The sequence below is a fragment of the Anser brachyrhynchus genome (assembly GCF_964034855.1).
Source record: "Anser brachyrhynchus genome assembly, chromosome: 8".
Lineage (NCBI taxonomy): Eukaryota > Metazoa > Chordata > Aves > Anseriformes > Anatidae > Anser > Anser brachyrhynchus.
In genome coordinates, this window is record NC_137702.1 from 3,053,260 (window position 1) to 3,076,414 (window position 23,155).

A 23,155-nucleotide genomic window follows, 5' to 3' on the forward strand; every position below is an offset into this window, starting at 1 on the left:
GACTCTTTCTTCATTGTCATTTGAAACTTGCAGGGCAAGAAAGTGTTTGAAAGAATGAACAGTTTGACGTTCAAAAAGTCAAAAGACATGAGAGCCAAACTTGAAGAAGCTATTTTGGGAAGCATAGGGGCAAGGCAGGAAATGGTCCGAAGAAGCAGAGGACAGCTAGGTAAGTAAAGATGTCTTCTGTGCTCTGCCCTTTTTCCAAAAGCCACTACTCCCATCCCCAGTGGTTACTTGCATATGTCTGTGGCGTGGGATACTACCCATCAAAATCTGCAAAGAGGCCCTTAGAAAATGTCATTTGTAGTGTGAGGCATCCTTCACTGGATCTGCAAAATCTCTGCTCATGTTTTGAGTTCAATCTGCAGACAGTTGTTACTTGATTGCTTTGGCGTATGCATGATCATGTCTTGTTTATGGGATATTCTTGCCTGAACTTCTTTCACCATAAGCATTCTTCAGGACTACCTTCTAGTATGCCCTGTGCAGGGATCAGAGCGGAAGACAAACTGTCTGATCCATCTGAAAACATCTGGATATTTGTACTAATTTAGTGAGACTTGAAATAGTCAGTAGCTAGCATAACGTGCATCTTGTGATGATGCAACTTATTTTGTTTGGGAGAAAGAAGGGCCAAGGGGTTAGGACAAGAATCAGAACTGGCCACAGGCTTCCTGATACATTTTAGCCCTTATTATGGGCTACATTGAATAAATATTTTAGAGGCATAATTAATGAATCATTTCAGAGAGATGGGGACCTTTGTACTTTTTTTTTTTTTTTTTCCCAAATCTGGCCCTCATTGCCTTTATCACTTACCTGGGACATTGCATGGTGAAATTCCCCTGCCCTCCCAGCAGTGACAATAAAGATAGAAAGGCTGTAAAGTAGGAAAGGGGGGGGGGGGGGGTCTCAGCACCATCGTGGAGACGCTACTGTGTGTCAGCTGAGGACAGCAATGTCACACTGCAGAGGGTTGCCATACATCGGCCCCTTATGTAGCCCAAGGAAGGTGCTTTTCTTAGCAGCCCTGATAGCTACCTCCCTGATTTGAGTATCTCAGCTGCCTCTCTCTGTTAGCTCCATAGTGAGCTGGTTTGTGGCAGCACACAGAGTGGTCTGTGTTGTTCGTTGTTCTCTTGGATGAAAACCGCTGCAAGTGAAGTTGTCTCTCATGCCACTTAGCACTGACAGAATTAGAGGCTGTATAAACATCTTGGGTGAGCGCCACGGCCTTGGGCTCTAAGAAGTTATAGTTTGCTCTCAGCTGTCATTGTGAACAATCTAGAGTTGCTACTCGTGCAAAAAAAATTAATATTAGATGACTGCTGTTGTTTTAATATTGTCCCACAGAGAGAAGTCCTTCTGGGAGCGCATTTGGAAGTCAAGAGAATTTGAGATGGAGAAAGGATATGACTCACTGGCGTCAAAACACGGAAAAGCTAGACAAGTAACTCTGCCTTATCCTTCTACTTTCACAATGTCACACTGCCTGTGGTTATGCAGGGTCTCTTTCCCCATAGAAGGTCAATGGCAGCAGTCCACTGAGCTCTTGTGTGAGCACGTTTGGGCTCTCAGCTGGAGCAGGGCTGGCAGTGTGCAAATAACTTTTAGTCTAACACTGCACAGTCTAACTCTTTTTCACTGTCCCTTGGTTTCTTAGTATTTTAAAACGAGATTAAAAAAGACTGATACAAATCCATTGCCTTCTTAAAATCCTGTAGTAAGCTGTAATTTAGAGAGAAATCCATGAACAATAGTCACAGATAGCATATATATCTCGTGTCATATTTCCTTTATTCCATAAGAGCATTCTGGAGTTCTCAAAGCTCACTTTCCTTTCCTGTCCTAATCCATCACTTTGATTGTTTTTCCACATGTGCTGTGCTTTTAGAAGCCACAAACCAGCCAGGTACTGTAGCATTGGTGTGCAGTTCTTATAAATTGCTATTTTGTACATCTGCAGACTCAATCATCACAGCCTTGTTTGTGATGCTTGGCAGAAGTTTTCAGTGTGTGTGTGCAACTGGTTGGAATGAGCTCTTTTTGCTTACTACACTCATTTCCTTTAAAATTCCCTCTCTTGGTGTGGTTTAATCCGGAGGGCTCAGGAGTTGTGTTTGAGCTTTGCTGTGCTTGTTTTCTGTTTCCTCAAATTGCAACCTTCAGTCTCCATCCTCCCAGCAAAAGAATTGTTCCTAGTCCTAGGAATGCAATCTCGGCCCGAGGGAGGCTCTGAAGAAACTGGGAAGTGGGGTCCTCAGAGCCAGCGTGGAGATCAGGCCAAATTTTATCCACAAAGACAGAATGATGCTTCCTGGATTTGAAAGTACATCTTCACAGCTTCTAATTGCTTTGTCCAACACAAGAACACAATCTCTTGTTATGTCAAGTAGTGGCTTTTTGTCCAAGACAAAAAACAAGTCCGGTTGAGGCATCGGAAAAGCCAAACGACCAGTGTGTTTCAACCTGCTGATGAAGTGGCGTAGGTATAAATTCCACCATGGTACAACTCCAGAGATGTGGGCAGAGTAGTACCGGAGTAAAATTTGGCCTGCAGAAGTCACCAGTTGCTGGCACTGGGTCTGAGCCCCTCTCCTCTTCCCAGAAGGACTTCATGTTAAACAGCTGTGGAATACCACAACGATTAAAGGATGGTATCTCGCCCCTCAGAAGAATCTGCTCAGATAACTCTGGAAACCTGCTTTGTAACCCATGCTTGCTCACTGTGAGCCTAGAGCCATCACACCCAACTCCCCCTGGTAGCCGTGGCACTGCAGGTGTGCCTTGCATGCATAGGTCTAGCCTGACCCTTTGAGATCTGCCAAGCAAGACCTGTTTCACAGCGAGAAATTGTGCACAGCTAATTGCAGGTGGTATTGTTTTATGCAGGCAGTACAATTTTATGTAGGGCCATGCCCCAAGCCTTCATATTCTGGAGTCTGAAGAGCAGATAATGAGTGTATGGCCCAGCTCCCAGAGGAAGCAGTGCGGGGCAGGGTTGCTGCAATGCCAGTTCCAGGAACACTTGCAGCTGAATCAGCTGAGTCTTTAGTGTGTGTTCTGCTTGGATTTTGTCAGTTCTCATGGGTCACACCCCCAGCGTTATTTGGCCTGGCGTGAGTCTGTCGGATGGCACCTGCGTAGGGCGAGCTGTCATTGGGCTCTTTAAATACACTGCTGGGTCCTTGCCAAATGCAGCTCCTGTCACTGAAATTAGGAGATTTCTGCTGAATTCCTGGGACCCTTGGTGTGAGGTGGTGTATGAACTTCATAAGCCTTTTGAGAAAAGTGAGTGCCTGTAATTTATCAGCAAAACTGTGTATTTTTTTTGTTCTTGGAGAGGAAGATATTCTTCAAAAAGTGTAAGATAATGTAGCATAAAAATTACAAAGATCACACCTTCACAGTATGCACTCTGTGCTACAAGCAGTTTAGCTGCGGGGATCAACAGTGCATAAATACCAGCTCGTGTAGCACCACCTTGTGTCCATAGCCTTTAACGTGAACCCATACGTTCTGTTCCTGGTTGTGCTGTTGCATGCCTTACAATGCTACTAAACCAGTTTTGAGTTGGACTTCGATTCTAAATTGTTGTTGTGTTCCTGGGAGAGCAATCAAGTGTCAGAAAGTAGTGTGATCTCTGCTGAGCATGATGAACGTAAATCATGTGTAAGTTTGTAAATGTAAAAAAGCAAGGCTTTCTTCCTGTCCTCTTAATGGGCGCATCAAATATCCTTGTAGTGTTGTCCAGTATAAATATATGCATTGTAACCAGGGGCTTCCTGCTGATGAGAAAATATATTTGAAAGGGAAATATGCAGGTTTATTTCTTAAACAGGAAGTAATTTTATTGCTTTCTTTTCTCTGAATAGATCCCGGGCAGAGATAGAACATGAAGCACTTATTGATGGAAATCTTGCAACGGAAGCAAATCTAATTATTTTGGATACGCTAGAGATAGTTGTGCAGGTAAGGATGATAAGAAAATAGAAATGTAAGAGCATTAGGATCACCTGGCCAGGCAGCAGTTCGTTAAACAAAACCTTCCTGCCACTCTAATTGACTGAACACTGTCAGAACTGTTCAAGTCCATTGCTGAGGGTTTCGGTGCAGGCAGGGTTTCATCCCAGTTTCATGGCTTTTCCAGGAATCCCAAGCTTGCACCCTGCACCTGAATCACCCCCTTAGAGGACAGCTACATTCTTTCCCTCTAGTATAGCAAGGTCCCAAAGGGTCAGAGCCCCACTGGATGGAAAGCACCATCATTCCCCAAGCTTCAGCTCATGGGTCAGGTTTTCATCATCTGGGTTTGATTCAGAAATGTGCCTGTTACGCAGGCCCAGCTAAGTGAGTTATGCCTTTTTTTTTTTTCTTGGCAGAGTTCTTACTGCCCCGTCAGGAGGCTTGCTTTTGCTCATATGACTCTTGGTTTACTTTTGTCTGCAGACCGTTTCTGTGACGGAATCCAAAGAGAGTATCCTGGGTGGAGTGCTGAAGGTGCTTCTGCATAGCATGGCCTGCAACCAAAGTGCACTTTATCTCCAACACTGCTTCGCCACACAGAGGGCATTGGTCTCAAAGGTGAATTCTCTGCAGATGCTGTAATATATCCAGAGCATTACTGAGGGAGGACAGGGCTGTTTTTTTCTTTTACATTGGTGTCATTTCATCAAACATTTATTGTGTTGTGCAGTACTAATTTTCAGGAAATGGGGTCTAGAGGTGGATAAAACCTGAATGGTTTTTGTGGTTGGTGCCTATATCTTTGCACTTCACATTTGATGGCTGTGCACAGAGGTGCAGTTCACAAAGGCTGAGTGTGATGTAGGTTCCTGCTGGCAAGCTATAAGTGGGCAGAGGTACTTAGCCAGTAGGCAGCACAAAGAACAGGTGGAATTAAGGATGACTCTCACTTAGAATTGATCTTTATTTTTTTTATTGGGACCATAGTTTAAACATGTATCTGTTTCTGTAGATACACTGGGAATAGCTCAAAGTTTTAAGCCTGAGTTTTTAGAATTGATGTAAATCAGTCCAAGGGTGGAGCGCAGTGTTTGGGGCAGTATGTAGAATTATTCGTCTTCTTGCGCTGCCAGAGACTCTGCTTTTGTCTAACTGTAAAAGTGAAGTGACTCAAATTAGCACAATTTCCTTCAAACTAGAGGATATTGGACTTCATCTAATGCTGGTGTATGCTCACTGCTGAGGATCGCCGTGGCATTTTTGTACAAGAGTTTGTTTCTGTCTGTCCTGGCAGTAGTTTTCTCATGTGCTGTTTTTCCAGTTCCCTGAGCTGCTGTTTGAAGAAGAGACTGAGCAGTGTGCAGATCTGTGCCTGAGGCTCCTGAGACACTGTAGCAGCAGCATCAGCACAATACGGTCGCACGCGAGCGCCTCGCTTTACCTTTTGATGAGACAAAACTTTGAGATTGGGAATGTGAGTATCCCGCCGCCCTTTGTTAGGTTATTACATGTAAACTGGTTGGGGCTGCTGGGTGGAGCACTGTGTGTCCATGTGAAAGAAAGGCTGTTGGAGAGCTTATCATCTAGACAAGCAGGAAAATGTGTTAGAAATACTGGGATTTCGTTTTTACTCAGATGCTGGTAACCTCTAATTAGATCTTGTTTTGACTAACCCATGTGTGCTTCAAAGTGTCAAGAAAATTCTCAGCCTTAACTCTTCCAGTTGGTGTCTTGCAAGCACCCACGTAGCTGTGTATCACAAAGGGTTCCCCCATGCACACTTTGATTACAGTCCCCTATGCTGAGCAGCAGAGCTGGAGGGACTCACTCCTTCTGCGCCCAGGGACAGGTAGCAGTGAGTTCACAGTAACACCAGGTTTTAGGCTAGATCAACCGAAAAGCAAGTGTCTGGAATGAAGACTGTGTTCATGAGAGGGGTTTGAGCATCATCCTGTTCAGGGTGCTTGAGAGAAGAGGGAGAAGGAGGGAAAAACAAAACTTGAACAACCTTCTCCTGGAAATAAATGAAGCTGTCATCAGATTGTGAAGTTAACAGCACCAGAAATTTAATTTAATCACTACTCTAAGACAGCCCTTTTCACAAAAAAAGTTTTCTTTTTTGCATTAGGTGTGTGTCAGGAGGAGGGTACAGTGACCACAGTACTCACGTTGCAGCAGAGCTTTGCGGTATCTCCAGGTTGTTAAAATACACTAACAATTTCCCTGTTGCAGAACTTTGCCAGAGTGAAAATGCAGGTGACCATGTCCCTCTCATCCCTGGTGGGGACATCCCAGAATTTCAATGAGGAATTTCTGCGACGTTCCCTGAAGACTATTTTGACATATGCGGAAGAAGATCTGGAACTCAGGGAGACAACGTTTCCTGATCAGGTAAAAGAAATACCGCAAGAGAAGCGGCATGTAGTTCATTAGCAGGCTGGTCTTAAACTTCCTGTTCTACAGCTGGAATTTGCATGTATTCCCAGAAGGAGGTACATTTTTTTTAATGACCTGAGTACATAAAACCCAGGTCCTTGATTAATTCTGACAGCAAGGTAAACACACAAAGGTTCAGAGCAACTCTGGCCCCAACATAGCAGTAAGTAGCTTGATTCCCATTGCCAGTTCATTACAGCAGTATATATTTTTTACAGGTCCAAGATCTCGTGTTCAACCTCCATATGATCCTCTCTGACACAGTTAAAATGAAGGAACATCAGGAAGATCCAGAAATGCTGATTGACCTGATGTACAGGTAGAGCTCATAACAATTGCACAGTAGGGACAGTAGATGTCAGTACTCACCTGGTATTTGAAAAAGCTTGGCACCTACAGCACTTCTCTATGTAGAGCATCAAGTGCTGTATTGCTGTGAACCTTGATTATGCGTGTTCTGTTATCAATTATTTTACTTTGAACTTAAACCTTTTTTGTATTGCTTGCCATGACTCACATTTCACTTGAAATCAACACAGCTAATTGCTGTTGGTTTTGGACTGAGATGTTCATTTGAGCCCTTACAGAGCATGGTTTGGAGCAATTAATTACACAGCAGTTCCCAGTCTCAGTGCTCATGGACAGCTATGCACCTGTCTGTTGTGTTTCACTGTGATATTCTTTGGTTTTGTATGGCATTTGTGGATCTTATTGCAGATAAAGGTATTTTCCGTTCCTAAGTAGTTTCTCACAATCTTGTCCTCCACCTGAGCAAAGACATCTTTCCCTGCTTGCATCAGGAAAAACTTAAGAACCTCTCAGGACCTACTCGAACAAAAGGCTGAAAAATGGTGGTACATGTGATGGTCTCCATAGGCAAATATATTCCAGAATCGTGCTAAGAATCCAGCCACCAAATTGTGTGGTATCATCTGCACAAATGGTCCTGAAGGCTTCTTAGAAGGCAGAGATTTTGTCATAAGCAACCTGGCAGGTCTGCTCCGACAGTCCCACACCTCTGGCTTGCTACCGATCTCCAAGTGAAATGTGAATTTTAGTTGAGAGTTTCAGCAGTCACCCTTAAAACCATTTTGCCGTCACTAGGTAGCTCCAGTTACTTGCCCGCCGGTAACTGGCTGAGAAATCTGTGAAGTAGTTTAGGGTAATTTCCATCTACACAGCTTACTATCTCATATATTTCCAGGTAGCCTAGCGCTGAGGATGATTGGTATTTAAGCAGAAGCAACTAAATACTAATAGCAAAGGGCTTTTTTTTTGTCTTTTTTCTCTCACTTTTTTTTTTTTTTTAATTAGGATTGCAAAGGGCTATCAGAATTCCCCTGACCTGCGCTTGACCTGGTTGCAGAACATGGCTGGAAAGCACTCAGAGAGGAGCAATCATGCAGAGTCAGCCCAGTGCTTAGTCCACTCCGCAGCCTTGGTGGCTGAATACCTAAGCATGCTTGAAGACCGGAAATACCTCCCTGTAGGGTGTGTTACGTTTCAGGTAGGAGTTGTCCTATTTTTGTATTTTTAGGTTCTGTCATTGCTGCTAAGATAGAGTATCTCCTATTTGCCAGATACTGCTGTGCCTAGATACTCACACTGCACTTACTCGGTTTATTTTGGGGAGAATGCATTACAGCAAGTTCTGAAAATCTTTTTTTTGTGCTTAAAGGCTGTCTTGGTTCCACTGAGTAGGCTGAATGAATCCAGTTCTTTTTATTTCTCCATATAAGTTGTCTTTTTTTTTTACCCTCTGTTTAGTCCAGCCTTTGTAGTGGGTGCAATTGTTCTGAAGTAACTTATGCAGTTGGTTCTTGTGACTACTACCATTAGGCAAGGCACCACTGAGCAGAGCAAACAAGCACATACTGAGCTTTGAGCATGTAGGTGGTCCAGTACAATTAGCTTTAGCATGTGCTGAAACACCCTGCTGGTTTGGTTCAGAAGGAAATGACATAAAATGCTCATGAAGAATGTTAGTATTTGATTGAAAATCAGCTGGCTTTCAAAGTATTGATCGTTATTTAAATTGAGTTAAATATTTTATCTACATTATTTCTCCTTAGAACATATCTTCTAATGTTTTGGAAGAGTCAGCAGTTTCTGATGATGTTGTATCACCAGATGAAGAAGGTATCTGTTCTGGAAAGTATTTTACAGAAGCTGGTCTGGTGGGATTGCTGGAACAGGCTGCAGCATCTTTCTCCATGGTAGACGACTTTAATTTCTTTATCTGTCTCCTTCAGCAATCTTATGTTGCTGGGCAATATACTGGAAAATGTTTTCTCTATGAGGCTGTATAGCTCTATTGTAGCTGTTTAATTCGCATGGAGCATTGGGAGTTTTGGCTGTTCAAGACAGCTCAGTTTGCCCTCTCAAGTAAACTGCAGTGAACGGAGTCTGGAACCAAAGAGGGCTTTGTGTGCTTCCAGCATCTCTCACTTCAGCACTGCCCATTTTGGAGTTCACAATAGGAGAGAAAGGCCATACTGTTTCTCCGTCTATTCGAAGAGAGTGGGTTGAGAGCTTTGTGTGAGCAGTGTTAATGAGCTAGTGGTAGTGTATCCATCTGAAACGAATGAAAGCAAGTGAGTTATTTCCCACAGCACAATATCAAATATTCAGTGGGTTTAAGTACAAGCAGCTATAACTCCAGAGCAAAGACTCAGAACTGATGTTGTGGGCAGGCTAAGTTTTATGACGCAGTGTCTCTTTTTTATGAGTCACCTCCGCTAGAGACATCCTAACAAAACTTCACAAAGCCCATTTCATGGAGTGCCAAAAGTGGATGTAGAAGTCCCTTAGGTTAAAGATGCACTAAACAGAATGAGCTGTATTGTGCACTTAAGCTTCCATATTCAATTCCCATAGATGTGGTTAGAATCCTATTTAGCTTGTGCTCTTGTGTGTATATCCAACCAAAATAACCCGATTTTATTTCTTTCAATAATCTCATTTACTAGTAGCAATATGTAATGCAGTAGACTTAATTCCTAAGGTAACTGGAGATTTTATTCCATGTATGTATGGATATATTTTAAGAAAAGGTACTGATTACATCACAGTGCCTTTTGGTATGCAAGTCGCCTTTGCAATCTTGCAATGTAAATGCTGGGAGTATGTTTCACTCTTGCTGTTGAATTGCTGGAGGAATCTGATGGACGTTATTTTTGTAGGCTGGCATGTATGAAGCAGTTAATGAGGTTTACAAAGTCCTTATTCCTATTCATGAAGCTAACAGAGATGCCAAGAAGCTATCTACTATTCATGGTAAACTCCAAGAGGCATTCAGCAAGATTGTTCACCAGGTAATGATTTGAACTTTCCACTGTAATGTGAATTGCAAAGAAATTTCAAATGCTTAGTTCAAATAAAAACTACCTATCAAGGAAAAAACATTTTAATCAGATTACACAAGAATTGTCAAATGGTGATCCACAGTAAATACAAGGGATTTTTCTCCCTCTGTACATTTAACTTGAGAAATGTGAGAGAACATCAAATACCTAGTTTTATTGTAACTTCAGAAATATCCAAGAGTTAAAAATTCCGATTATCTGTCAGTTTATCCTTTCAGATATTATTTTAAAATGTGTTTTGCATGCTGTATTTCTGGAAAAAAATAATTTTAAGAAAATTGTATTTTACCTTTAGCCTGGTAGGTAACACTGAGAAATGTTGGGTTTTTATCTGTCTGTTCAAATGGTGACTAAGCTGCTGAAGGAACCTTTCTAAAGTTAGACAGTACAAAACCCACCAACTTAAGTGCTGAGTATTTGATGAGAGATGTCAGACATTATTAACTCGCACAAAGCTCAACAGACCTCAGCTAAGCAGGAGATGAGAGCACATGGCAACTTTCTAGAAGCACGTGTTACCTTCTAGGAGAGGCCTGTTGGGTGCATGCCTTTCTTGCAGGCGGGCAGGTGCTCAGCAGACCCTCCTCCAGGACATGCCAGTGCGACTCTGAGTCCCCCACCCCAACCAGCTTTCTGGTTGTGAACTGCTGGGTCACTGTTGTCTGTTGGTGTGGTTACCCTTATGCTAACATCAGCTCCTCAATAGGTGAAGATCAATGCATCAATTCCGTAGAATCCACCAGGTCTACAGCAGCTGAGTGTCTGGTTGTTTTCTGCATGTTCTGACATTGCCGGATTTGTAAGGTTGAATGAACCAATGAAGGACAATCATTGAGTGTCATTCTGGGCCAGAAGAGGTTGTTTTGTTGCATGATGTCTTTAAATGAAACCATTTCAGGTTTACAATACCTTATATTGATGGTCATGTTTTGGCCTTTGAAACTTTTTTTTTGGTTTCTGTGACATGCGCTTTTTACTTTTTATTACACAGAGTACTGGCTGGGAGGTAGGTAACTCCATTTTAGTTAGTAAAGAACACTAATAGATTTATCAGATGACTCACGCCAATGCTTGCCCACATGTGCTAGTTGTGGGTATTTCTGTTGCTGTCTGCTGTTAAAACTGAATTCATTAACCAAAGAAATACCAATAAACCAATTGTGGTTGTAGTAGGAAATTCTTCATAAGAAGCTGTAGGTAGTGCATGGATGCTGATGTGTTCCACTAATGAGGTTCTTTGGTGAATGAGCCACTGTATCATCACTAGTTTGTTTTTATAATTCGTTTATATTTCTTTTCATCAGCATTGACACAGAATATCATCCCTTCATACCATATTTTCACCCCACCCACAGGGGTCGATTTAAGCAATAATGCTCAGAGGTACTAAAAAACAAAACTGGTTTATTGCATGTGCAAATCGTATCCCAGACAATAGGCTCCTTCATTCTATTCATTTAAGAACAATCAATTTGTTATGTAGCTTTTTTCTGGCAGTAAAATAGCTTGGTTGTGTTAACTGGAGTCAGTTTTGCTGCTTTCATTTTTGTAGAGGCTATTTGTTCACATTTCTACAACATACACCATGAGAACCACACGTTGGATTAAAAATATAAGCAAAGCAGTCATCTTTGTCTGAAGTTGCACCCCGCACAGCGAGTCTGGTAAATCAGGCCCTAGTCCAGTTGACACAGTTGGTACATGAGTGTTGAGAAGTCCTAGTAGATATTTTGAACGTTTTGTGAATATGATGATACATTATTTGCAGAGACTTCAGCTGCCCAGTTAATCTCTTATTTTCTGCAAATCGGGCGACTCAGTAGGAGCCATCTCACTCCACGCTTCCAACACGGGAGAGCATTTAAGACCACACTTCCTGAACTGGGGCCAAGATCAAAGTTCTGTTGCATTGTGTGACATAAATCATTTGGGCTGATGATGTCCGAATGACAGTTGTTGAATTTTGGCCTAGCAGTAGCTTAAATTAACCCCCAACACTTAAGGGCTGGTCCTGTAAATCGTTTGCTTATTCCTGTGAGAGGTCCCAGCAAGTGAAGTGACACAGCAAACCGCAGTACGTGTCGTAGGAATGGAAATGATACACGTTCAATACCCGACGAACGTGGAGGCCTGTGAGCATCTTTTTTGATTAGTCTGCCCCTAAATCGACCCCTGAAGAAAATCCTGTCATTGGTTATGATTCTAACATCACTCAGTCATGTTTTATTGCATGGTAAAAGACACCCATGGTTTATGTTCTCGTCTGTCATCGTGCTCTTTCATTGCCACACTTCTGATCTTTGTGCTTCGTAGCTTCCAGATTTGTTGCATGTGTTTTCCTTTTCCCTTATTTTTAAATACCTTAATTGATGCTCACCCTTTTTTTTTGTTTTAAAATTTATTTGCTGCCAATTTGCTGCTTGTTTGTTTTTTGGAATTTCCCTAATTAAATACTTTCTGTTTTCTCCTCTATCGCCCTGGTTGCTGACCCTCCTCCCCACTCTTACTATTGTCTGTTGTGGTAAGTTCCTACTTGTGGAATTTTTTTTTTTTTGCTTTCTTTTTTCCCCCCCCTTTTTGTTTTTTGTTTTACTCTGTGAAAATCCCAATTTAATTTTACCAACAAGCTATGCCAACAGCAGGATTCACCCCTTGTGTCACGGGAAAAGCAGTATTGCCAACTACAAGCCCATGTCCTGAGTCTGACACCAATGCAATTCTGAGACCTGCTTCACAATACCAAGTGGTGGGTTTTTGTTTAATAAATGTTGAATTCTTTTTGTTTACTTCATGATTAGGGAAATTCTGAGGTAAAAGCTTTTCATGCTTTGCCATGAGAATTCAAAAATGTGTATTTTTAAAATATGCACAGTGAGGTTGCCTTCAATTGCAGGACTCCAGGAGTGGTATTAAAAAAAATAAAAATCGATATTGAAAGATTTGCAATAGTTGGCAACACTGCAAAGGACCTTGGGTTAAAATTGAGCAAGAAAATATAATACTTGGTTTGGTGCAGGTGGCTGGATGGTGCATTCTGCACAGTGTGTATGAAGGAAGGGGTTGCTTTCCTTCACACATACTTGAGGCTGGTTCTGCCACCTGGCAACTGCTGTTGTGGTGGTCTTGGTGGAGAAGGCGGATGATAACTCTTGGGTCTGATTTTCCAAATTTTGTTGGCAAAGCTTCTTGTGTGTATGCAAGAGATAACTCTAAAACTTTATTCCCAGCAATTTTGAAAGGTATTTACCATGCATAATAACAAATCATGAACCTTCATATATCATGGTGGCTGTTATGTGCTCTGCCAGTTCTGTAATGGCTATTCAGTGTTCACCTTCATTCTCTTCTCCTCCCAAAGACCTATTATTTTTCAAAAAAAAATAATAGGAGATAAAATGCTTTTAATATTTTCTCCCTCATATCTGCATTTTTAGCTCTTTTCAGAAACAAGACCATGGAGTATATTTAAGTGACCTGTTTTGATTTCAGTACTGTGATTACAGAGACTAATTGGCTAAATTTCAAAGACAAGCTGCTGGTGAGGATTGCAGAGCCATCCCATCCCTAACTCCAGGCAAGAAGTGGAGCTCCCCTCACCTCAGGCAGCTCCCAGCTCCTGAATGTGTCTGCGAGGCAGGGATAGCCCGTGGGCCTTCGCTCACCCTGAGGAGTGTGTTCCAGGTGCAGATCCCCAGGCTCGGCCACAGACTGGGAAATTACCTGCGGGAAGGAAGCAGGGAAAGGAGTTAGCCAGGCCAACCCTGCCTGCTCTGGGCAGGATTGAGCAGCAGAAAGCTGCCAGGTGAGGAGAGCAGAAGTCATGGTGTTGGCCCAGGGCTGCTTGGTTTCTCCCCAGGCACCTGACGTTCACGCTGGAGGCATTTCTCCTCTGTACCTCCCACCACAGACCCTTCTTTAGCTCGAAAGACACTCTCACAGAGCCTCAGGGAGTGGAAAGGGTTTGATGGTTTAGCTTGCTGGGAGCGGTCACTGCTCAGCTCACGTACATTTAATGGCTGACGGATCATGGCTCGGTGGGGGGATGATTCTGTCACATCAGGAGCTAACCAGGGCTCCTCACTGCTGGCTTTTCTCCCTGGCATGCTTATGATACCTGAATGTCAGCAAATGGGTTGAGAAGGAAAAGCCAGTACAGCTGGTGTTAATGGTGATGAAACACGTACATGTACGGGGATCTGGATCTCACCAGGCTTCCCAGCTGCTCCTGGGACAAGGCCACGTTACTCTTATTTTATGCATTTAGTACCATTTTAGTACCAGAACTCCTTATTGATGTTGATAATAGCATTTTCCTCCCCCCTCATTGTTATTTTTACAGCAACACAAATGTACACTGGCTGTAACAAAACGTTGTGTGTGCAAAAGTCCATGTGGCCGATACCTCGTAGGAAGCGGGTTCTGCAAATGCTTCATAACCTGGAAGATCACAATCTTCTGCCTTACAGCATTGAGATTGAATTGTAAAAAGTAGCAACAGGGAGGGATTTTAGCATAATATTGTCCAAAAATGTGGCTTTGGAAAGGTAGTGCTAAGTAAATGAAGGGTTCAGAAGGCTGGTCATTGCCGTGCGGGTCTGGAGGCAGGGCACTGAAGAATAATGAAAATATAATGAAGAATAATGAAAAATAACAGTGTGTCCTTCAGGCCAGTGGCTTACTATGATTTTTCCAGTTTCTGGAGTTTTCCTGAGATTTTTTTTTTATTTTTAGTTTGGTTTATTTGCCCTTTTTGCCTTCTGTAGATCATGTTCACCATCAACACAAGAGCTCAGTGTTGCCATAGCAAAATACCAAATAAAAATCATACACAGCAGCCAGGACACGTGTAGGTGCTGTTTTGAACCTAACACTAACCCCAAGCCAGGAGCAGTGAGCACTACGCTCTCTTTGTCACGAGAGTAAAGGTGAACATTTCAGAGTTTTCTCGCTGAAAGGCATTTCTGGTTTGTGCATGCGGAGTGACCTGTTTAACCAAAGCAGAGGTGTGGTTTAATTTTAAAGCATTTTTCCTCTTTCTCTTAATCGGATTTTTCTTTGTTACTTTCCAGCACAAATCTTTCTGTTTCTCTTCTTTTGTTGCATTTCTGGGCCAAACTCACCACTGGCTCAAAAGGAAGCAGGTACATGACGCAGTGAATTGCATCTGCTTTCAGCAGCAGTGACTTTGGCCCTCCGTTTTAGAAATTAGTTCCTAGACAAGATTGTAACACCTTCGGTCGACGTGCTGCCCAAACAGTACCTGGTGTGCGTGTGTGAGTGAGCTGGGCGCTGACATCGGCCCAATCCTGCAATGACTTGAGCACGGATCACGGGGGCTCGGTGAGGGTGATTGCCAGGGGTATTTGTGTGCAGCATCCTCCCTGCGTGCTGCAGGCAGTCAGCGGCTACGGACCAGGGTAAGGGGCCTCTGCAGAGGCTGGAGAGCCTGAAATAATGACCCAAGCAAAGGAACTCGCCTTCGTTCCTCAGAGATGTCCAACAGCTCCAGGTTCCTCCTGGGGTAGGAAAAGTCATTGCAGGGTTGGGCTGATGGTCATAACCGATCCATAAATCTCACGTTAGTTCATAATTTCATCGTGGCGTTTGCTGCTAAATGCATTCATGCTGAGTTCCAGGTGTGTTTTTCTTTTCTTTCTTCCTTTCTGTTTTTCTTTTTTTTTTTTTAAATTTCGTTTTGGTTTTGCATAAAATCCGGAGCTCGTCTGCAGCCATACTTGGGGTGTGCTTGTCTCCACACTGAAATAACCTTTTGTTTCTCCAAACCTAGGATGGAAAGAGGATGTTTGGCACCTACTTCCGCGTTGGTTTTTATGGAACTAAGTTTGGAGACCTGGATGAACAAGAGTTTGTTTACAAGGAGCCGGCGATAACAAAGTTGGCTGAGATTTCCCATAGGCTGGAGGTGAGATGTTTGTGGCTGACCTCAAATTCTGTCTGTGAATTGCACTTTTACTGTTTTCCATCAGTCATTTAAGAGCTGTGTTCCCAAAGCACAGGACCACCAGGTTTCTTACCTCCACATCATGTTTCTCTGCTCCTAAAGACTGTGCCCTTGAAGGAATCTGAATTTCAGAGCCCCCAAAACTGGGGTATCTCAGGTCTCTGAAGTTTGTTTCAGCCATGAACACGCAAAGGCAACTCTGATGAATCTAAATGGAGCTTGGGTGTGTTTCCAGGCACCACCCAGGGATCATCTGTCTGTACTGTGTGGTTGTTAGTCTGGTTCGGTGCCAACCTACGTGTGCCTAGCCAATGTCTTGGGTCAGAGACTTCCCGGCAGCACTGTGCACAGATGAGGCCATCCCCTCTGGAAGATGCAGAGAGTTCAGCAGCACCGCTCAGGGCTGTGCCATGCAACGTGTTGCTCAGACCCGGCCCTGTGTTATTTGCTAGACTAGCTCTGACGTCCTGTTGTTGCTCACAGCTCAGTTGCTCTCACGTGGCACTGAGAGCAGCAATGTTATTTGAGGTCTGAGCACATGAAACTGAGCTCAGATCTGGCCGTTCATCCAGGCCAGCAAAGCCACGCTGTGATGTGGCACCTGATTTCCACGCAGATCCTGTATTGACCCCGGTTTTCAGTTGAGCTCCCAGACACACAGCCAGCTCAGAGGCTTGTTAAAAGCCATGCAGTGTGTGTGTGCAGTTGGAAGGCTCCCGAGTTCTCCTGGCTTCCAGGGCGTTGGGCTTGTTTTTTTCCTGTTGCCCCTGGAATGTGATTGATTTAATTCCCCTAGGTTCAGCAGATCCCATTCAGCCCTGGCACAGCTTCTGTTGAAGGCATTTTGGGCTTCACCTCTCCTGAATGTGCCTTTGTCTCCCCAGCCTCCATCTTTGATGACCACATTTGATGTTCTCTTTCAATGTATTTGCTCTCGATTGTAGGGTTTTTATGGAGAACGGTTTGGTGAAGATGTGCTTGAAGTGATTAAGGACTCAAACCCTGTGGACAAATGTAAACTAGATCCTAACAAGGTAAGAATACAAGCAGAGGTGTAGCAGTATAACTGGTCCTGAATGTACAAAAATGTAACGGGCCCAATCCTGCCCTGAATTCCACCAAGTAGGCAATGGAATCCACGTAGAGAGCTAGAGAGCATCTCGTGGCTGCTCGGGGACAGAGTTGGGGAAAATCATCCCAGCAAAGGAGTGCAGGATTAGCCGTTTCCTTTGGGAAGGTGGGAAGGGAAGGTTAAGAGACAAAGGGACAGCACAGACTCAGGCTGCATTCGCCTTTCTCTGTAATCTCTGCTAAATGCAAGGAAGGAAGGGAGTTTTCCATTCAATGGCCTCTGGCTTTTTCGCAGCTGTAGCGTTTTGTCATTCTTGTGCTATGTCCTTTAAGCATAGCAAAAACAACAGGAACATGCCTAGGAAACAAGCTTTCAGTTTAGGGAAAAGCATTATCTGCAAAGAAAAGAAGGAAACACTTGAGGGGAGAGGGGCAGTGTGCTGTATCTAGTCCAGAAAGTGCTGAGCTGCTACCAGGCACCCCTATTCACCATCAACATAATGTGTGATTTTTCGGAGTAAAGACAAAGAACAGTCCTAGTTCTTCAGAGGAAGGAGTTAAAGCCAGCTGGGTTATTGCGCTACTAGAAAGGAAGGAGCAGAAATCATCTCATCTGTGTGGCCTCCTGAGGCACTGTACTTGACTGAGCACACCTGGGTTCCTTCCTGCAGGCCTACATCCAGATAACCTACGTGGAGCCTTACTTTGACACGTACGAGATGAAGGACAGAATAACTTACTTTGACAAAAACTACAACTTGCGGCGTTTCATGTACTGCACGCCCTTCACGCTGGACGGCCGAGCTCATGGGGATCTACACGAGCAGTTCAAGCGCAAAACAATCCTGACGACGTCCCACGCCTTCCCGTACATTAAGACCAGGATAAACGTCATCCACAAAGAGGAGGTGAGGCTCGCGCTCTCTGCACAGCAGACGTCCCCAGGGGTTTCCTCAGTCTGAAGGGAAATATTATACAAGACTAAGGGAAGTGGATGTTGCTGAAACTCTTGCATAATGTACCCTTGGACATTTAGTTTAACACCACGGCCACATCCCTTCACACTGTCACACGAATGCAGGTGCACCCTCTGGCCATCATTAGCCTACCTTTCCCTTCTCTGCTGAAGATGCATAAATTTCACACAGGGCAAGAGCAGGCAGTGCTGTCCTGAGCTACTCTGGCCGTTCACTTCAAGGACTAGTGTCGCATCCTTTCATTTTGATTTTAAGACTGGCTCATTCCTACTGAACTGCTTCCTGTTCCTATTCAACTTAAACCAAACTCGGACCAACGTACAGATGCAGCATGTCCTACTGCCTCTTTCACCAGTGTATGCAGACAATTAAAAATTCATTTCCGTGCGAGGTGGGGAACATGCAGGTGTTTGGGCACTGACACAGTACTGTAGCCCCAGGTATTTGGTAGAGCACTAAGGGACACTGCAGCCTGCCCTCTCAGGAGCAATCTCAGAAAGCTTTTGAGTACTCAGGTGTAGAAACGCATTTAAAAATCAAACTTTTTCTGGATGTTCCTAAATTAAGATTGTAGGGATGCTGTTTCTAGAGTGCTTCTCTCCAGGATATCTGTCCTGTTGGTGTCCTCTGCCATGTCAGTGTGCCATCCCAAAGCATTTCTGAACATCTGTCTGCCTGACAGTCTCAGCCGTAACAAGCATCCCGTATTTTGTCTGCTTGCCTAGATCATTTTGACGCCTATTGAAGTTGCCATAGAGGACATGCAGAAGAAAACACAGGAATTAGCTTTCGCAACTCACCAAGACCCCGCAGACCCAAAGATGCTGCAGATGGTGCTACAAGGATCAGTAGGTACCACAGTAAATCAGGTGAGAATCCTTTTTGAGTTGGAGACGCTGGGGTGGTGCGTATCACTCGGTTCAGAGGATGGGCAGCATTGGGCCTTATTTCTAAATTACCTTGTGTGGGTTTTTTCCCATTCAGTCTGTGGGATGTGTTTAAGGTTACTGGTGGGTCTAGACCAGCTATTCTCAGCAACTTTACAATTTGAGTAAGAGTCCTGAAAACACAGTTAGACCTGGAAAATGCCTGAGTAGAGAGAGCCCTTCTCCCTCAGTTACCTGCTGGCACCCTCAGACATTTCTGCTTGCTTCTCCTTCCTTTGTTTCAAAAATAAAAAATAAAAAGGAAGTTTTATTGCTTTACCTTCAGTTAGCCAGGCCGTGGTGGGTGGAACTAAGATCGTGTCCTGCTGTGGTTTTTGAACAAAGTGGAAAGCAAAGCTGGAGTGGAGAAATATTGAGGAAAAGCTGAGGGAATGTGAGCAGACCTCTATTAATACACAAGCTGGAAAAAACGGGGCTGGAGTTTCAAGTTCTGGGTTTGAGTTCACAGTGCTGGCAAAGGCTTCCCTAGTTCCATCTGCATTGTTTAAACTTTTTCTTAGTTGTCAGTTGAGCAAACTTTGTCAAGAATCATTGTAAGAGAAAACAAATGTAGAATCTGTGTACTTTCTCACACTGTTTTCCAAAAGCAGAGTTTTATTTAAAAAATGCCTGAAAGACATACAGTGGTCATGATATTTGGTGATTTATGCCAGATTTAGCAGCTGCAATTCTTTAAGAAGCATTCTGTGAGGAAATGTTGCATTTTATGAATGTGTCTATATGCAAGAATTTTCTCCAGTGAGTGGATGTGACAGACGGTTCTTAGAAATGTACTTTTTGTTTTTACTCCTAAAGGGACCATTAGAAGTTGCACAAGTTTTCTTGTCTGAAATACCCAATGATCCAAAGCTCTTCAGACACCATAACAAACTACGTCTCTGTTTCAAAGACTTCACAAAAAGGTATGGAGTATTGTCTTCAAACTGCCTGCCAGACGCATTTATTGCTACCACATCAGACAGGAGCACGTACAATAACACAGGGGCTATCCAGAGAGAGGAGTATTCACGTTGTAACTTCATCTGTTCAGTTTTGATACGCAGCTGTATTCCTCAGCTGCCCTCTCGGTTCCCTGTGGTACTGCTGGTCCATGACTTCAGCCAGATCAAGTGCTGGAGTCATTTGGCTTTGCTGTTTATCAGGAAGGAATTAGTGATCGCAGCTCAGTTGTGAACAAGTGTTCCTGGTTCAGGAAACACAGCTAGACACATTGGCACAAATGAACTCACAGGTTGGCAGGGTCAGGCGAAACTGTTGAGCTGGCCAGGAGTTTTAATTTCCTCCTGAAGTGAATTTCTCCAAACGGAGTGGAAGCATGCTGGCAGAATTCTCTCAAGAAACTGCGCTGGCTGCTGTACTTTCCTCTTGAGTAATGCAAACCACAGCCTCAATCCAGCATCTTTTGTAAGCACCAGGGAATAATAATAAAAAAAAATGAAATAAAAATGTTCCAAGCAAACAGATCCAGTGGCAATGTAGTTTTTCCATATGTGACGAATGGTGTTGATGATACAACTCTTTTCGAACCCTTTGTTTAAACTACATCTTTCCAAGTAGAAGAGTTCCTGATGAACATTTCATAGTCTGCTTTTTATTAATCTTTGCTGGGGAGAGCAGTTGGTCTGTCAGTCTTTAAATCTGCTTGAACTAGAAGTAGCTATGTACAGATAAACTTTTCATTTCTCTTCAGCAAGGATAAATGTAATTGGAGAGTGAAACTAAAATTTAAAAAGTTGCCACTCTGGAACTGAAATGGAAATAAGAAACGTGACACCCTCTCCTTTCCCCATGGAGAACAACTGGTTTAGCTGAGTCTTTATTACCCAAAAGACAAGATAGAAAAGGATATTGTGTGTCATCCCAGAGGAGGAGAAGGAAAGCTTTTGTGCTATTAAATTAACAAGTCTCTAGCTAGCATGTCCTTTTTTACATGCCCAAGTTTCACAGGCTTTTGTTTTCTAGATGTGAAGATGCTCTGCGCAAGAACAAGAGCTTGATCGGTCCAGATCAAAAGGAGTATCAGCGAGAACTTGAAAGGAATTACCACCGGTTAAAGGAAGCTCTCCAACCCTTGATAAACAGAAAGATCCCACAGTTGTATAAGGCAGTGTTGCCAGTCACATGCCACAGGTGGATATTTGATTTTACTCTTTCAGCAGAGATAAGGAGGGTATAAAACCGGGCTGTCTGATCTTCCTGGTGAACCTGTGAAATCTCTTTGTTTTTAATCCTGTCTCTCTTCTGGCTGAGTCCTTCCCTCTTCCCTTCTTTCCTGAGCTCAGAACACATCCCCATCCCAGCTGTTATGGTAGGTGGTGTTTGTCATCGTCCATTTTGTTTCTGATCTATGAGATTTTTTTTTGTGTGTGTGCTGCTTCTGTTGAGATTCAAAGCCACCTTCAGCAGGGTGGGACTTTGACACTTGGGCATTCCCAGTGGAACTGGGCTGAGGAGCTCCAGGAGCAGGTAGCATGACGTAAATGGAAAAACTGTTTGTGTTTCACATTCTGGAAGACTGGTTAGCTGAGTCAGGGCTTTTTGTTCCTCTGCAATGAGACTGAACATAAAAACCCCACTGGGAGTGTGTGAAGTGGCTCGGAGCCCTTAGCACTGTTACCTGCTAGCACCAGCTGTGGCTGAGCAGGGGACTTTGGGTTCAACTTCTAACAAAACTCTGGCTCTATGAATAGGGCAGAAGTACTTTTCAGCAGGTACTCTGCACATGATCTTTGGCTTTCCGCTACTGAAAAATACCCTGCCGTCTCCTCTTTTAGCAAGGTAGGCTAAAGCAATCCAGCAAGACTGCCCTGGCATCGTGGTCTAAAACCAATGAGTGTCGTGGGTTGTGTTTTGGTGAGGTTTTGTTGGAAGCACTGTGTTAGCACTGAGCAAGACAGTGACAGTACTTTTAGTGACAGATCCCTTAGAATATTTGTGTGCATGTGGATTTCAGCTCGTGTACATGCAGTTGGCTTAGGAGAATACAACCCTGGTTTTGAACTTGTCCTCGTGCAGGTGTTGTTCAGAGAAAAAGAGCAACAGGGAATATCAAAAATGTATTTTTTCTGAATTTCTCTTTTCACATTGTAAACACAGCAAGACTTGTTACTAGATGAAGAAGGAAATGAGTGTTCCCAGCTTGCACTGAAATGCTCAGCAGTGTTTCTGTAGCTGGATTTGATGTGTTTCTCTGTATGATATATGTTACAGAAAGGTGGCCTTTCTCATTACCCAAGTTCCTGACTTTTTAAATGCTCCCCAGATCACGTACCAGTTGCTAGCTGTTCTCAGCTGCAGTCAGTTTTCACGTGCTATTCCAAGCAAATCCCACTTAGATGTTTATTTGAAGGACTTCACTAAGATTTAAGTAGTGCAGATGGTTTGTGCTGCTTCTTTGCATACACTTGAATTCAATTTTCTGTCAGCTTTTCCTGTTGGTAACCATTGAGCAGTTGAATGATCCCAGATACAGGCCCCTAACAAATTCACTTGCAGAAGCAATGAATTCATGTCAGTGGACTTAACTTTTGTAGTAACCAGCTGTAGAAAATACTGGGAATTATCTAAAGAATCATTCATATTCAGATACTTCTTATTTCATCGTGGGAAATACGAGCTCATCATTGTATTTTCTCTCCCTCAGAGACTCCTTCAGCAGGATGAGCCTTCGCAAAATGGATATCTAAACGAGTTAAAAACCAAAATTAAAAAAGCACTTAAAATTAAGGTTTTGAAAAGAGAGAGCCTTGCTATCAGCGCTGGGAATCAAAGAAGTTTTATTGTGAAATAAAACTTGGACTTCATCCTGGACATCCCACACACCTCTTCCTCCATCAAAGTGTTCAGTGGCCAAAAAAATCATTTTGAATTGTCAAATGTAGACTTATCGATGTTTGAAAAAAATCATGAAAGTGGTATCCAGAGTATTGGTGATAAGCTGTAAACTTACCTGTTTTTTAAGGCATTTTTATGACTCAAAGGTACACTAAACGCATTTACCTTATTTATAGCATTACCTAATGTTAAATTTATTTACTTTTAGTTCATATATTTAATTTATATTAGGACCATACGCAAATGCATTTTTGAAGTTTTTAATGTAGTGATGATGGTTATTTTGATGGTACTATTAAATATGTGAATGTTTACACTTTAATTCCTGTGCATTGGACTTCAGAGCTTGCCATCCTTGGGAAAAAGTTTCAGAGTAAGGTAAGTCTTAACATTAATGCTTCGTAACCAAGTGGTAATTTTTTTATTTTTTACTCTTCCTATCCTTTCTCCTTTGTAACTCTGAATACAAATTGCTGCAAAGAAGAATAATTCTGTCTGTCACCGTCAGAAGAACTAAGGCATGACTTGTAACCACTTCATCTCTGTCAGTACCAGTGAAGGCGAGTTTCAGCATGAGTATTGTGTGGTAAATGG

At 43.0% G+C, this 23,155-nt stretch overlaps 1 protein-coding gene across 11 annotated transcripts in view; it reads left to right on the forward strand.

The window, feature by feature from the left end:
* The window catches only part of DOCK7 (dedicator of cytokinesis 7), a 98,761-nt gene extending 75,878 nt beyond the window's left edge, over positions 1-22,883 (forward strand). For 3 of the 11 annotated variants that reach the window (XM_080603095.1, XM_080603102.1, XM_080603105.1), the window contains 17 exons: positions 34-169; positions 1,357-1,453; positions 3,879-3,975; positions 4,453-4,587; positions 5,291-5,443; positions 6,202-6,360; positions 6,624-6,724; positions 7,720-7,912; positions 8,478-8,621; positions 9,588-9,719; positions 10,762-10,776; positions 15,559-15,693; positions 16,677-16,766; positions 17,475-17,711; positions 18,506-18,649; positions 19,523-19,629; positions 20,690-22,453. In XM_080603095.1, coding sequence (XP_080459221.1) covers positions 34-169; positions 1,357-1,453; positions 3,879-3,975; positions 4,453-4,587; positions 5,291-5,443; positions 6,202-6,360; positions 6,624-6,724; positions 7,720-7,912; positions 8,478-8,621; positions 9,588-9,719; positions 10,762-10,776; positions 15,559-15,693; positions 16,677-16,766; positions 17,475-17,711; positions 18,506-18,649; positions 19,523-19,629; positions 20,690-20,903 — 2,289 coding nt within the window. In that variant the 3' untranslated portion in view covers positions 20,904-22,453. The other 8 variants (XM_080603100.1, XM_080603104.1, XM_080603096.1 and 5 more) reach the window with 5 other exon arrangements.
* Positions 22,884-23,155: the final 272 nt, after the last annotated feature.